Source organism: Pelophylax lessonae (genome assembly GCF_965119305.1).
Source record: "Pelophylax lessonae genome assembly, chromosome: 12".
Lineage (NCBI taxonomy): Eukaryota > Metazoa > Chordata > Amphibia > Anura > Ranidae > Pelophylax > Pelophylax lessonae.
In genome coordinates, this window is record NC_138779.1 from 18,079,372 (window position 1) to 18,095,490 (window position 16,119).

The 16,119-nt window shown below is 38.8% G+C and overlaps 1 protein-coding gene across 5 annotated transcripts in view; it reads left to right on the forward strand.

Annotated features, from left to right (window-relative positions):
• PER3 (period circadian regulator 3) overlaps window positions 1–16,119 on the forward strand; it is a 107,674-nt gene that overhangs the window by 55,453 nt on the left and 36,102 nt on the right. For 4 of the 5 annotated variants that reach the window (XM_082273281.1, XM_082273282.1, XM_082273283.1 and 1 more), the window contains exon 16: window positions 14,466–14,663. The exons of the other annotated variant lie outside the window; for it this stretch is intronic. In XM_082273281.1, the coding sequence (XP_082129407.1) occupies window positions 14,466–14,663 (198 nt within the window). The remainder of the gene's footprint in view (window positions 1–14,465; window positions 14,664–16,119) is intronic. 5 annotated transcript variants of the gene reach the window in all.

Here is a 16,119-nt window from a genome sequence, read left to right on the forward strand (position 1 = left end):
TATTCAATAAAGTGCAACTGCATACTCATAAGCAATGAAAATAAATAAGTGGGTGAACTATGTGCATCCCACACTGGTGACAATATAAACACTAGTAAATAAATAAGTGCAGCCGTGCAAATAACTATATAAATTATGAAAGTGAGAACCATATAAATTCAAAGGCTCAAAAAGCAGGTTCTGTGTATTTTAAAATTGTCCAAAAATAGTGCAATCAGAGTTGGTACAGAAATCATAAAGTTCTATAGTCCATATAAGGATGGAGTAAGGTGCTCTTTTTTTCTATGAAGCCGGGAGTGCAGTGAGTGATTGGAAGATAGGGTGCTCCCCCTCTCCTGGGGTCCTGTGCTTACCGGATGTCCGTACCCCTACAGGGGTAAATGGCGGGTCGATAACAGGGATCGCTCCCATACACCGGCAATCTGGTTCCGTCCTATCCTTCCTATTACCACTCGTATCCACTCCTTGCTCCGGTACACATAGGGGTTAAAGCATCAGGGAGAGAGCTCCAGTACAGTTCCCGGGTATATGAAAAAGGGGAAAAACAGAAGCCTCCGATAGTGCAGGATTGCCTTTAAAACTTTTATTTAGATTCTAAAAAAGACATGTACTCACATAAAATCAACATGCAGCGCATCCGTATGGCATAGGGTCCGCAACTACCTCGTTCGCGGTGCTCGCCTGGGATCAGCGTGCGTTCCTAGCCTCGGGGTCGTTCAGACGGAAGTGATGTGGTCACGTTCTCGACGCGTTTCGTCACACTGACGTCATCTGGAGAAGCGTTGACCACGTCTATTCCGTCTGTTTAAGTATTAAGCGGTTACCAGGCAACTTAGTGGGGGAATGTGCAAATGTAAATTCTCCGGCCAATCATCGCAAGGGGCCATGTAATGTCATCTATTGCTAGGCAAACATATTAACATTAAAAATAACATTAAAAATCTACTCGCTCTTTGGCAAATAGAAAAAGAGGGGATATCTGAATATCATCTGTTGCTAGGCAGAATTGTATTACTGAAAAACGGGCTAATGGATGGTAAACAAAGAGACAGGAAACCTGTGTGCTCAAGTTCCGTCTCCCAATGCTCACTTACTCACATAAGTAGCATATTTGTTGGCGGCGTATATGTAATTAATCTCAAGGGGGATTCATATATAATATATGTCAATAAGGACTAGTCTATGCAAATACCGATAAAAAGAATTAATTAAAAACGGGGTTATTTTATATTACAAATAATAAAAATAATTGATCAGGCATTATGTAATATGGAATTCGGGGGGTATTTTGTATAATTATTTGGATGAGGTCCAGAGAAGGCATATTATATGTATAGTATAATGATGGAACTATTTAATCTGATACAATGTTATTATGTTAATTGGACTTTGCTTAATGGTCATCATAGGGGGATTGATTTAAGTCAGGGTAGTTCTATCTCAAAATAGGTTAAAAATTATTGTATAAAAATACTTAAAAAATCTTAAAAAATCATTCAATTAATGCTATCCAAGGAACAGATTTTTTATATAATCTATGTATAATCAGATAAACTTTGGCACCAGTGGACTGGTAAACTCTCAATACTATAATTAATATGTTAATCACAATTACCAATACAGGAATAATATATGAAAAATATATATATACATATATAAATACAAATAATAAAAATAAATTTAGATGAATAAAAAAATAATAAATATAGCAGGCCTCTCTAGGTCAAGATCATGAAAGACACTAAGAAGTGAAAGTCGAATTATATGTGTAATATGTGCTAGAGGGCCCGAAAATGAAAATAAGTGGAAAAAATAGATGTGAACCTTATAGAACTAAAATTAAAGGTGAACAGTAGTGTATATACTAAAGACTAAAAATGTGCTTAAAAGATTAAATATAGAAGGTGTAAAATTATATAGATATTGTAAAAATTTAAATAAATAAAAATAGATAAAATTATAGCATAACTTGGTTGCAGTATAAAATTGGTAAAACCTGACATGGCAATTCAAACATAATTAATTTAGTGGTTGGAAATGAAGCAATTCAGATCTATATCAAGGTTCAACCCTCCAGGTTGGAGTGATTCCAATTGGAAAATCCATTTCGTTTCGTTTTTAGAGATTTTTCTCGTTTTATTCTCTCCCCTCCAATGTGCTCTTATAGTATCGATGCCATAAAATAATAGTCCCTTGGGATTCTTATCGTGCGTTTCCAGAAAATGTCTGGATAACCCATGTTTGGGGAAACCCTTTTTGATGTTTTTAATATGTTCTCTTATACGCACATATAGCGGTCTAGTGGTCCTGCCCACGTATTGTTTATGGCACGGGCACTCAATAACGTAAGTGACGTGAGTGCTGGAGCATGTAATCAGCTCATTAATTTTGAATTTCCGTTTATTGGCAAAGGATCTAAATTCCGTCATCTTTCTTGGTTGTGCTGTATTATTTTTGCACGCAAGGCATTTACGGCATCTTATAAACCCTTTTAGATCGGGAAAGATTTTTATTTGTTTGGGTGGGTCTATCACATTATGAACTAACCTATTCCTGAGTGCAGGTGCTTTCCGATAGATAAATTTCGGTTTGCTGGGTAGGATCTTAGCCAAAGTCCTATCTGATCTTAAAATCGGCCAATATTTTTTAAAAATAGTTTCCATTTGTTTATATTGATTATTAAAACCAGTGATAAAAGCAAGGTCAAAATCATTTCTATTGTTCTTGGGTTTCTCTATCAATAACTCCTCTCTTCTCATGTTCCTAACTTTATCCATGGTTATCTCAAGTATTTTCTTATCATATCCCTTTTCAATAAATTTCTCAGTGAGTGTTTTTGCTTGTGCGTTATATTCTTCAATCCTGCCACAATTTCTTCTTAACCTCATATATTGCCCCTTTGGTATATTCTGCTTCCACTTGGGGTGATGGCAGCTTGATGTAGGGATATACCCATTCTTGTCTGTTGGTTTAAAAAAAGTCCTTGTAGAAAGCATATCATTATCTTTAAAAATTTGTAGGTCTAGAAAGTCAACTTGTCTTAGATCCTGGTTACTTGTAAATTTGATCCCATACTGATTGTTATTCAGTTCCCTAATGAAGGAGTCCAATGTATCTGATGGTCCACTCCATATCATAAAGATATCGTCTATGTATCTTCGGTAAAGACTCAAATGGGGCCTTTGCGTATTATGAATGAGTTCTTCTTCTAGTAGGTTCATAAATAAATTAGCTACACTGGGGGCGTATCTAGCCCCCATTGCAACACCTTTCGTTTGGACGTAAAAATCACTTGAATGCCAGAAGTAGTTACTAGACATAGCCAGTTGTAATCCTTCCAAAATGTAATTTAACTGCGTTTGTTTCAGGTTGGAGTCCTCGTGTAATGCTCTCTTTACCCCTTTTAGTCCGTCCTTCTGCCTAATGCTCGTATACAGTGAATTAGCGTCCACTGTAACCAAAAAACTATGTTCCTCTACCTTTAAATTTTGTAGTTCCCTAATGAGTTGTGCACTGTCTTTTAGATACGATTTCCCTTTAGGTACCAGTGGTTGGAGGTATTGATCCAAATATTCCCCCAGTCTTGAAAAGAGTGAGTCTACCCCACTGATGATGGGTCTCCCTGGGGGTTTTTCCAGTCGCTTGTGAATCTTAGGAAGAAAATACATCACTGGTGTTTTTGAGGAGGATGGGATTAAGTATTTCGCTTCTTTCTCTGTTAGAATACCCAGATTCGTTCCTTTCTCAATGTATTTCCCTAATTTCTTCTTATACTCCTTAATGGGGTTTTTTCTCAACTTCTGATATGTATCTGGGGTCTGTATCAAATTCTGATACAGACCCCAGATACATATCAGAAGTTGAGAAAAAACCCCATTAAGGAGTATAAGAAGAAATTAGGGAAATACATTGAGAAAGGAACGAATCTGGGTATTCTAACAGAGAAAGAAGCGAAATACTTAATCCCATCCTCCTCAAAAACACCAGTGATGTATTTTCTTCCTAAGATTCACAAGCGACTGGAAAAACCCCCAGGGAGACCCATCATCAGTGGGGTAGACTCACTCTTTTCAAGACTGGGGGAATATTTGGATCAATACCTCCAACCACTGGTACCTAAAGGGAAATCGTATCTAAAAGACAGTGCACAACTCATTAGGGAACTACAAAATTTAAAGGTAGAGGAACATAGTTTTTTGGTTACAGTGGACGCTAATTCACTGTATACGAGCATTAGGCAGAAGGACGGACTAAAAGGGGTAAAGAGAGCATTACACGAGGACTCCAACCTGAAACAAACGCAGTTAAATTACATTTTGGAAGGATTACAACTGGCTATGTCTAGTAACTACTTCTGGCATTCAAGTGATTTTTACGTCCAAACGAAAGGTGTTGCAATGGGGGCTAGATACGCCCCCAGTGTAGCTAATTTATTTATGAACCTACTAGAAGAAGAACTCATTCATAATACGCAAAGGCCCCATTTGAGTCTTTACCGAAGATACATAGACGATATCTTTATGATATGGAGTGGACCATCAGATACATTGGACTCCTTCATTAGGGAACTGAATAACAATCAGTATGGGATCAAATTTACAAGTAACCAGGATCTAAGACAAGTTGACTTTCTAGACCTACAAATTTTTAAAGATAATGATATGCTTTCTACAAGGACTTTTTTTAAACCAACAGACAAGAATGGGTATATCCCTACATCAAGCTGCCATCACCCCAAGTGGAAGCAGAATATACCAAAGGGGCAATATATGAGGTTAAGAAGAAATTGTGGCAGGATTGAAGAATATAACGCACAAGCAAAAACACTCACTGAGAAATTTATTGAAAAGGGATATGATAAGAAAATACTTGAGATAACCATGGATAAAGTTAGGAACATGAGAAGAGAGGAGTTATTGATAGAGAAACCCAAGAACAATAGAAATGATTTTGACCTTGCTTTTATCACTGGTTTTAATAATCAATATAAACAAATGGAAACTATTTTTAAAAAATATTGGCCGATTTTAAGATCAGATAGGACTTTGGCTAAGATCCTACCCAGCAAACCGAAATTTATCTATCGGAAAGCACCTGCACTCAGGAATAGGTTAGTTCATAATGTGATAGACCCACCCAAACAAATAAAAATCTTTCCCGATCTAAAAGGGTTTATAAGATGCCGTAAATGCCTTGCGTGCAAAAATAATATAGCACAACCAAGAAAGATGACGGAATTTAGATCCTTTGCCAATAAACGGAAATTCAAAATTAATGAGCTGATTACATGCTCCAGCACTCACGTCACTTACGTTATTGAGTGCCCGTGCCATAAACAATACGTGGGCAGGACCACTAGACCGCTATATGTGCGTATAAGAGAACATATTAAAAACATCAAAAAGGGTTTCCCCAAACATGGGTTATCCAGACATTTTCTGGAAACGCACGATAAGAATCCCAAGGGACTATTATTTTATGGCATCGATACTATAAGAGCACATTGGAGGGGAGAGAATAAAACGAGAAAAATCTCTAAAAACGAAACGAAATGGATTTTCCAATTGGAATCACTCCAACCTGGAGGGTTGAACCTTGATATAGATCTGAATTGCTTCATTTCCAACCACTAAATTAATTATGTTTGAATTGCCATGTCAGGTTTTACCAATTTTATACTGCAACCAAGTTATGCTATAATTTTATCTATTTTTATTTATTTAAATTTTTACAATATCTATATAATTTTACACCTTCTATATTTAATCTTTTAAGCACATTTTTAGTCTTTAGTATATACACTACTGTTCACCTTTAATTTTAGTTCTATAAGGTTCACATCTATTTTTTCCACTTATTTTCATTTTCGGGCCCTCTAGCACATATTACACATATAATTCGACTTTCACTTCTTAGTGTCTTTCATGATCTTGACCTAGAGAGGCCTGCTATATTTATTATTTTTTTATTCATCTAAATTTATTTTTATTATTTGTATTTATATATGTATATATATATTTTTCATATATTATTCCTGTATTGGTAATTGTGATTAACATATTAATTATAGTATTGAGAGTTTACCAGTCCACTGGTGCCAAAGTTTATCTGATTATACATAGATTATATAAAAAATCTGTTCCTTGGATAGCATTAATTGAATGATTTTTTAAGATTTTTTAAGTATTTTTATACAATAATTTTTAACCTATTTTGAGATAGAACTACCCTGACTTAAATCAATCCCCCTATGATGACCATTAAGCAAAGTCCAATTAACATAATAACATTGTATCAGATTAAATAGTTCCATCATTATACTATACATATAATATGCCTTCTCTGGACCTCATCCAAATAATTATACAAAATACCCCCCGAATTCCATATTACATAATGCCTGATCAATTATTTTTATTATTTGTAATATAAAATAACCCCGTTTTTAATTAATTCTTTTTATCGGTATTTGCATAGACTAGTCCTTATTGACATATATTATATATGAATCCCCCTTGAGATTAATTACATATACGCCGCCAACAAATATGCTACTTATGTGAGTAAGTGAGCATTGGGAGACGGAACTTGAGCACACAGGTTTCCTGTCTCTTTGTTTACCATCCATTAGCCCGTTTTTCAGTAATACAATTCTGCCTAGCAACAGATGATATTCAGATATCCCCTCTTTTTCTATTTGCCAAAGAGCGAGTAGATTTTTAATGTTATTTTTAATGTTAATATGTTTGCCTAGCAATAGATGACATTACATGGCCCCTTGCGATGATTGGCCGGAGAATTTACATTTGCACATTCCCCCACTAAGTTGCCTGGTAACCGCTTAATACTTAAACAGACGGAATAGACGTGGTCAACGCTTCTCCAGATGACGTCAGTGTGACGAAACGCGTCGAGAACGTGACCACATCACTTCCGTCTGAACGACCCCGAGGCTAGGAACGCACGCTGATCCCAGGCGAGCACCGCGAACGAGGTAGTTGCGGACCCTATGCCATACGGATGCGCTGCATGTTGATTTTATGTGAGTACATGTCTTTTTTAGAATCTAAATAAAAGTTTTAAAGGCAATCCTGCACTATCGGAGGCTTCTGTTTTTCCCCTTTTTCATATACCCGGGAACTGTACTGGAGCTCTCTCCCTGATGCTTTAACCCCTATGTGTACCGGAGCAAGGAGTGGATACGAGTGGTAATAGGAAGGATAGGACGGAACCAGATTGCCGGTGTATGGGAGCGATCCCTGTTATCGACCCGCCATTTACCCCTGTAGGGGTACGGACATCCGGTAAGCACAGGACCCCAGGAGAGGGGGAGCACCCTATCTTCCAATCACTCACTGCACTCCCGGCTTCATAGAAAAAAAGAGCACCTTACTCCATCCTTATATGGACTATAGAACTTTATGATTTCTGTACCAACTCTGATTGCACTATTTTTGGACAATTTTAAAATACACAGAACCTGCTTTTTGAGCCTTTGAATTTATATGGTTCTCACTTTCATAATTTATATAGTTATTTGCACGGCTGCACTTATTTATTTACTAGTGTTTATATTGTCACCAGTGTGGGATGCACATAGTTCACCCACTTATTTATTTTCATTGCTTATGAGTATGCAGTTGCACTTTATTGAATAGATGGTTATGACTATTCGGAATGCACCTTATTTAGTTTGATTAGTGCACTATATATTTTTTAGCACCTTTGCACACTAACTCTCTATATCACCATAATTTATTAATACTATCTTTATATGCTTTTATATTTTTATACCTACATTTACATATATTTGCATATTTATGTTGAGTCTCAATAAGCCGGTTAGGTATTGAACACATTTATTTATTTATTGATTTGGTATCAGCACATAGTGTTAATTTTACACACATATTACACACCCATTGTGTTTTTATATCCTATTACTTATATAGTTCTTATTCCCACATACATTCTATGTGCATTTGCATGTGTTGAACTTGGTCTTGAACTATAGGAGCCTAACCCAGATTTCCCATTAACCTAACTTCCTGGCAGCGCCAATCACTCCCCTTTTTGACATTTACACCTGACGCTCCCCCATTGGGGGTGCATCTTTTGGAGTGGGCAGCAGCCATTAGTGTTTTATTTATAGAAATTTTACGCACTATTTTATAGATAGTTTATCCTAAGCGCGGATCTTTCTTCTTTTCTTTAAGCTGTACTCTTATTTCAAGCATAATCCTTTTTATTTCCCCAATATTTTACTTTTCCCACAAAATGACGTTTAATTTGTAAAACTATTCTACACATTTTTTTTTTTTTTTTTTTTAATTTTTCCATTTTTTTCCCATGGCTATAAAATGTTTGGATATTTAACATCTCTAGGTATACTCCTTACCTCCAATTCTGGGCATGGGATTTCTGGATCTCCTGTCTCTGCCCCACTGACCAAATTCTCCAGGACAAATTTGTGAGAGTAAATCTCTCCAGACAAGGACAGCAATAAAACCTGATGGGGGTTCTAAAGCTGGCCTACTCTATTCAGGACTAAAAAAAAAAAAAAAGGATTAAAAAAAGTTTTATTTTGCTATTGATAACCTTGTTCTAGTTTATTGACTCATTAGACAGTAAGGCTACGTTCACATGGGGGCGTAGCGGATCGCGGGCAGAATCACTGTGATTCTGCCCCGCGATCCGGAAATCATTGCAAATCACGGACGCCTGGTCGTTGCCCATGATTTGCAATGGCACCCCAAACGCTGTGCGATGTTGCCGGTAATATCGCGCAAACAAAATCGCGGGACGCATGACGTCAAAAAAAGGTACAAAAGGTTACCGCGATTCGGCAAGCAGAAATCGCAGCAACATCGCACAGCGTTTGGGGTGCCATTGCAAATCACGGGCAACGCACAGGCGTCCCGCGATTTGCAACGATTTCCGGATCGCGGGCAGAATCGCGGTGATTCTGCCCGCGATCCGCTACGCCCACATGTGAACGTAGCCTAAAGCAAGAGGAGTATGGAAGCCCAGTATGTCAGACTTGGAAAACAAGTTGACGTTGGTGGCTTCCATGTTTTTGTGCCAGTTCACTTTAAGCCAACTGAGAACTCCATGCAAGGTCCAAATAAGTAGAAAGGACCCTGTCTCCCCGTAGTAATCCACTTACTAAAACAAAAAAAAAGGAATTCCTATCCTTCCCCATCCTTCCCCCAAATTTTGTGTTGCAAGGGGTGATGTCTGCACCCTTCAGGGGATTTCCCAGGGAATGCGAAATACTCTAAATCTTGCAAAATGATGTTCTAGTACAACGCAGTAGCATCTTCTCCTGAAATTTGAGCATCCCTGGGATATTGCCCAATGGATTCTGACACCCCCCCTGCTTAGGTGCTGCAGTCAGAAACAGGAATAAGGTAAGTAAATAACGCCCCCCCCCCCCAGGTGTTTTCTTTATTTTGCTCCAGAGTTACGAGATTTGGGAATGAAGCCCTAAGAGCCCATTCACACTGCCGCGACTTGTCAGCCTGACAAGTCGCGGTCGGTCGCAGTCCATTGAGTAGTACAGGACCCGTTCTAATAGGAGCGACACAAGTCGCTCCGACTTAGAAAAAGGGTCCTGTACTACTTTGGGGCGACCTCAGAGCGACTTGCATAGACTTCCATTATGTGAAGTCCCTGCAAGTCGCGCCGAAGTCGCGGTGCACGCGACTTCACAGGTCGCCCCCCGAAGTCGTGTCGCCTCAGTGTGAACCGGCTCTAATACAACACGTGGATCCTGCAATTTTAGTTGCCAGATCCACTTTAAACTTCTCTTGCTCCTACCGGTCCCTTAAATCTCATTACTCTTCCAAGTGGCGGCCCCAAACTGTAAGAGTGACTCCTAACCCAGGTTTCTGGATTCATCCGGTAATGAATGCACTTCCACATCTAAGCCTATGCAATGCCAGTTTTAGTGGGCATTAACACCCACAATATAGGCTATAGTCATGTGAAGGGAAACCTTGATGTTCATTTTTATCAGTTTTGTCCTCCATTAGGTAAAATTGTATTTCAGAATATGTTTGCAAGATGAATATTTTCTAAAGCAGAGTATCAGTTAGGAAAAATAAAAGTAAATCAAACACACCTCCCCCCCCCCTGTAAATTCCCCCCCCCCTCCTTCCAAATTTCAGCATTTCATGAATGTTCACTGCATTTTCACACATCTGATTGTTTTTCATTAGTTACAGTTATATTTATGATGATGGTGGTTGGGGGAAAGTAATAAAGGAAAGGTTGGGGGGTAAACTAGATTGTGTGAGATAGCTAGACAGGATTATGAACAGGTCTAATGCCTAGTACACACAATCAGAAAATCCCGCTTTCTGATCGTTCGTACATCGCTTTCGAGAACTGATCATGATGGCTCATGGGAAAGTATCTGAAGGAATCATTTTTGATTACTCAGCACAGTATTCATCCAAAAATAAATCAGGAGACCACGCATGCTTAGAAACGACAGAATACATTACAGTACAGCACAACACAACACAGTACAGTACAACGCATGAAAACACATTACAGTACAACACATTACAATACAACACAACACAGTACAGTACAACGCATGAAAACACATTACAGTACAACACATTACAATACAACACAACACAGTACAGTACAACGCATGAAAACACATTACAGTACAACACATTACAATACAACCCAACACAGTACAGTACAACGCATGAAAACACATTACAGTACAACACAGCACAACACAGTACAGTACAGTACAACACATTACAGTACAACACATTACGGTACAACACATTACAGTACAGTACAGTACAACACATTACGGTACAGTACAACACATTACAGTACAGTACAACACATTACAGTACAGTACAACACAACACATTACGGTACAACACAATACAGTACAGTACAACACATTACAGTACAACACAACACATTACAGTACAACACAACACATTACAGTACAACACATTACAGTACAGTACAACACAACACAACACATTACAGTACAGTACAACACAACACATTACAGTACAGTACAACACATTACAGTACAGCACAACACATTACAGTACAGTACAACACAACACATTACAGTACAACACATTACATTACAGTACAACACATTACAGCACAACACAACACAACACATTACAGTACAGTACAACACAACACATTACGACAAGACACGACACGACACGACACATTACAGTACAGTACAACACATTAAAGCTCTTTCGAAAGCTGTATTCTCTTGTAGGAGAATTTTCGTAGCTTTAGTAACCTCTTCATTTCGATATGAGACTAGCATGCAAAAATATAAAAAAAAAAAACGGACGATCATTTGTCTGATATTCTTATTGTGTGTACAAGGCTTTAGGATCTGATGGGATTTCCTTCTTCAAGCTCAAACTTTTTGGGACATAGTTTAGTTTTGTGGAGCACCCAAGAACCAGATGGGCAGCTTTTTAACTGTGTCACCTAGTGTTGTCCTTTTTAGAATGTATGTGTTGTCTGCACTTTATGGCTTTAGCTACTCTGCAGTTTTGGAATTATTGGAAAACCCAAAATCTCCCACTTTGTGAGAAGCCAGAGAAGCGAGCCGCACAGTGCCAAGACAACGGATACACACATTGTGCGTGTGCTCTTTGCTTTTCTTTGTTGTACCTGAAAATATGTCGCTGTCTGCAGAAGAAAGAACAGGCCTATATTTTTTAAAGAGTTATTCCACCCACAGGTGCTATTTTAGTTATGGATGGATGCCTCGGGGCTGAATCCTCCACTAGCTTAAAGAGTAACTCCACTTTTGTTGAGGAAACAAAAAAACATTCCCCTCTGTGTGATCTATGTACATTGCAAGGATTTTAACAAACTTTTCTTGCAGCTTTATACCTTTTGTTATTCTGAAGAAATAATGTTTGTCTGTGTCCATGTGCTCAGTTAATCTAATGGTAGTGTCTTTATTATTATCAGTTAGCTGCTGCACTTGCAGGGATCTAATGAGGGAAATTTCAAGGACCGCATTTCTTTTAAACGTGATTTCCCTTAGGGAGTGTCTCACCAAAAATCTAATTTTTGTTGCAGGGGATGCCAAAAATATTCCCTTTTTGGATGCCAAAAATCTAACTTGTAACTTAGTGCAGACTTCTGGGAAAATCCATAAGCTAATCACATAAGCCAGAAATTATATTTTCAGGAGGTATTCTGTATACCATCTGTGTACAGAACACTTCCAGATAGCCATATTGCATTACATTTTACAGATAATTTACAGCGCTGCAGATTGGAAAGGAGAGGTTATTTTTAACCACTTGACCTCCTGGTTTACACAAACGTTAGTGTCTACAAACTTTGGAATATATGGATCGGCAACATATAGCGGGACTGCGATAGTATGGCGAACAGTCTGACACAGACACTTTGCTGGAGCCAGTGACACTAATACAGTGATCATTGCTAAAAATATGCACGGTCACTGTACTAATAACCCTGGCCCGTGAAGGGTTTAACATCGGTGGCGATCAAAGGGTTCAATGTGTGCCTAACCAGTGTTTTTGTGTACTGTGAGCTTTTTTTTTTTTTTAACTAAGGGATGTGCTGGATTTTATTCCTTGCTCTGCAGGGAAACAATATCCAGGACCTCTCCATTGACAGGACAGAGCTCTGTATTGTTTATATAGGCAGAGCTCACCGATCAGTGGGTGCTGGTGGTCATTCATTGGCCGGCATCCGCTGATCAGCTTCTGCTGTAACTAATTACCCCCCACCCAGAAGTGCCAGGTCACATACTAGGTATGTGATATGGCACAGCCACTTTGCCGCTGTATAACGGCGTTATGCGGTTGGCAAGTGGTTAATAACATTCAATTGCAATATATAGATGGCTATATATATATATATATATATATATATATATATATATATATATATATATATATATATATATATATATATATATATATATATATATATATTATAGGGATCGACCGATTATCGGAAACACTGATATATCCAGGGCCGATATGCACTTTCCCCGATATATCGGAATCGGCCCCGGATATTGCCGATATTTCGGAAAGTGCTTGTACTGGAGTGATGCCTGCAGCTAGAGGCATCCCCCCTATACCGGCGTCCATAGCTGACGGTCGGCTGTCTTGTAATGACAACCAATGTGACTGAGAAGCCGCTCGGCTGTCATTACAAGGAGCGGGAGGGGACGGCCCCCCCCGCCACCTTCCGCGGCTTGCCCGGGTCTCCCGTCCCACCGGGAGACCCGGGCAAGCAGTCTGCATGGCTGCCGAAGACCAGATCAAAGCCGCATTCGGCTCTGATCGGGTCTCCATGCAAAAACCCGGAAGTGATGTCATGACATCACTTCCGGGTACAGGCGGCGGATTAAAAAAAAAATGACAGCATTCAAAACAGCCAAACTTGGCGTTTTCGAATGCTTTTAAGTGCAGAGTAGGGGGTTTATGGTCTTTGAGACCCCCAGATCCCTCCACAAGAGTACCTGTGAAGTAAAAAAAATAAAAATAATTATTTTTTTTAAATGTTCAAAAAATATTGGCCGATACCTATACGTGATGCCCAAAATATCAGTATCTGCAATGAAAAAATGATATCGGTCGATCACTAATTATATATAATATATATATATATATATATATATATATATATATATATATATATATATATATATATATATATATATATATATATATATATATATATATATATATAAATATTAGAGAGAGCGATAGATAGATAGATAGATAGATAGAGATATATATATATATATATATATATATATATATATATATATATATATATCTATCTATCTATCTATCTATCTATCTTGATAGCTCTCTCTAATATTATATATGATCATTTTTATTTTTTTTTCCCCACGAAAGTGGAGTTACCCTATACAAATGTCTGTCAGAGACTTCCAACTCCACCATGGGACATCAAGTCAAAAGGAGTCTCACCACCTTCGACATGCAAAATTAGAGACCCTTGTTGTTGTGTTTGTGGGTGGAGCTTGAAACATTTATAGGAAGCCAGTGGATAAGTAAACCTGCATCCACCCTGAACTAAAATTATTATTTTTGGGTAGACTGACACCATCTTATCTTGGAACTGGGGAGCAACAAAGAAATGTCATTTTTTCTGTGATAGTTAATTCATTGCATTGCAGTGGAATCCTCTTAACAAGTAGAGTCGCTTTATCAAAGATGTCATGCAGATACTCGGAGGCAGGGTTTTCATTGAAATTGCTCCAGGAATGGATCATTTTATTTTGTCAAATTTTACTGTGACAACTCATTACTTTAAGTTTGCAGAGCTTTTCTGGTAGAAAATTCTCTATGGATTTGATTAGTTAACTTAAAAAACCTTGATAATATCCACTTCAAAACTGTCCTCGAAATTTCTTGTATCGTTGCAAGATGTTCCTGAGCTAGCGGCGCCTACCAGCCAGTTATCAGCGGAGTCCATGGTTACAACCGACGCTCAGACAACAGCAGCCGTGGTGGGAGCTCCGCTGACCGATCTCACACTGTCCATCAAGGCCATGAGTGTTGTGTCCGTCACCAGCCAGTGTAGCTACAGCAGTACCATTGTGCATGTTCCACAGCCTGAGTCAGGTACTTCTCATCTTTCCATATCTTGGAGGATTCATCAGCTTATCTTTTTTCCTGATGGTGATGATGATGATGATGATAACATATGCCAGCCAGCTTGTTCTGCCAACTGATCTTTTTCTGTCCTTTTTTTTTCATTGTTCCCTCTCCTTTTCTTAACTGTTTTTCCTCCCTTATCTTCCAGAACAGCTTACTTGAGAGATGATGGGCTCCGCCCTCTGCAGGAAGTGCAAAGCAGAGAGAGTTTAAAAGGTTCCTCCTCTCTCTTGTACCTCAGTTGTTTTCTTTTTCTATGCTCTCCATGAGTGCACAGCGCAATGTTTGTTTTGTTACCCTGGTTCTGATAACTGTGGCTTTTCTTCGCGCTCAGACCAGGTTTGCCTATCTTGTTTGCTTATGCCAGCAGGGTTTCCCTTATTTTGATATAGTACTCGCCTCAATATGGGATAGAGGTGACTTCTTCAGCTCATCTGTAGGTTCATGCATCAGGGGTGTTTCCAGGAGCGTGTTACCGGGACATATGGTCCTTTCTGGGCACCCTGTAGCTTTGGACGTACCAAAATGCGCCCTTTCCGGTCGCAAGGATTCCTGTTTTCGAGGGGGCAGACCACGTGCTAGGTGCTTGCAGAATGGGTAATCGCTGCTACATGGCCAGGTGGTTTGGGGTTGTGGCCTTGCTACTATCCACTTCAGGTCAGGTCTCAGCGGCAGAGCAATTCTGCAGGTTGCAGATAAATTGGGCAGCCTGGCAGGAAAAGGATACTAGGCGTTATGGATGCCAACAAGACCCCTGGAGGAGATGGGAGCTCCCACACAAGAACGACCAGAAGCATCCAGAAGAACGACCGGAAGCATCCACCTATAATCCTGCAGCTCCCAAGGTATGTGGCCTTTGCATTCTAGCTCTGGGTGAGGGTGACAGGTCACTGAGTTTGTGTTTGACAGACTGAAATTTTTTTTTTCTTTTTTCCTACCAGTCTGACAACTGAGGGTATAGGAATTGTGCATATGAGATTGAGTGATTGCATGTATGTATGTATATATGTATGTATGTATGTATGACAAGCCCATTAAGAAAAGATGTGGGAATTGCAGAACTAAGCTACCTCACACCTATAGCAAACTATTGTGTGATAGCCATATCTCAGTTGTAGCAGGTCCTGAGTCGATAGTATGCATGAAATATTTAATGTCCTCCATAAAACAGATGGTTTCTTCTTTTCAGTCCTTTAGTTCTATCCTGGCAGGATTAGGCCTTTCCACTTCTAATTTTAGTATAAAGATTAGTGCTACTAATCTACAAACACAATAATATACAGTGCAAATCACAAAACTATAATATCCTCCAGTAACCAGAATGTTAAATAAGAATGCAAAAAAGTCCACATGCAAAAAGGAAAGTCCTCTTCTTAAGTGTTCATTTAATTGTATATATGCGATGCCCATCCATCACCCACAA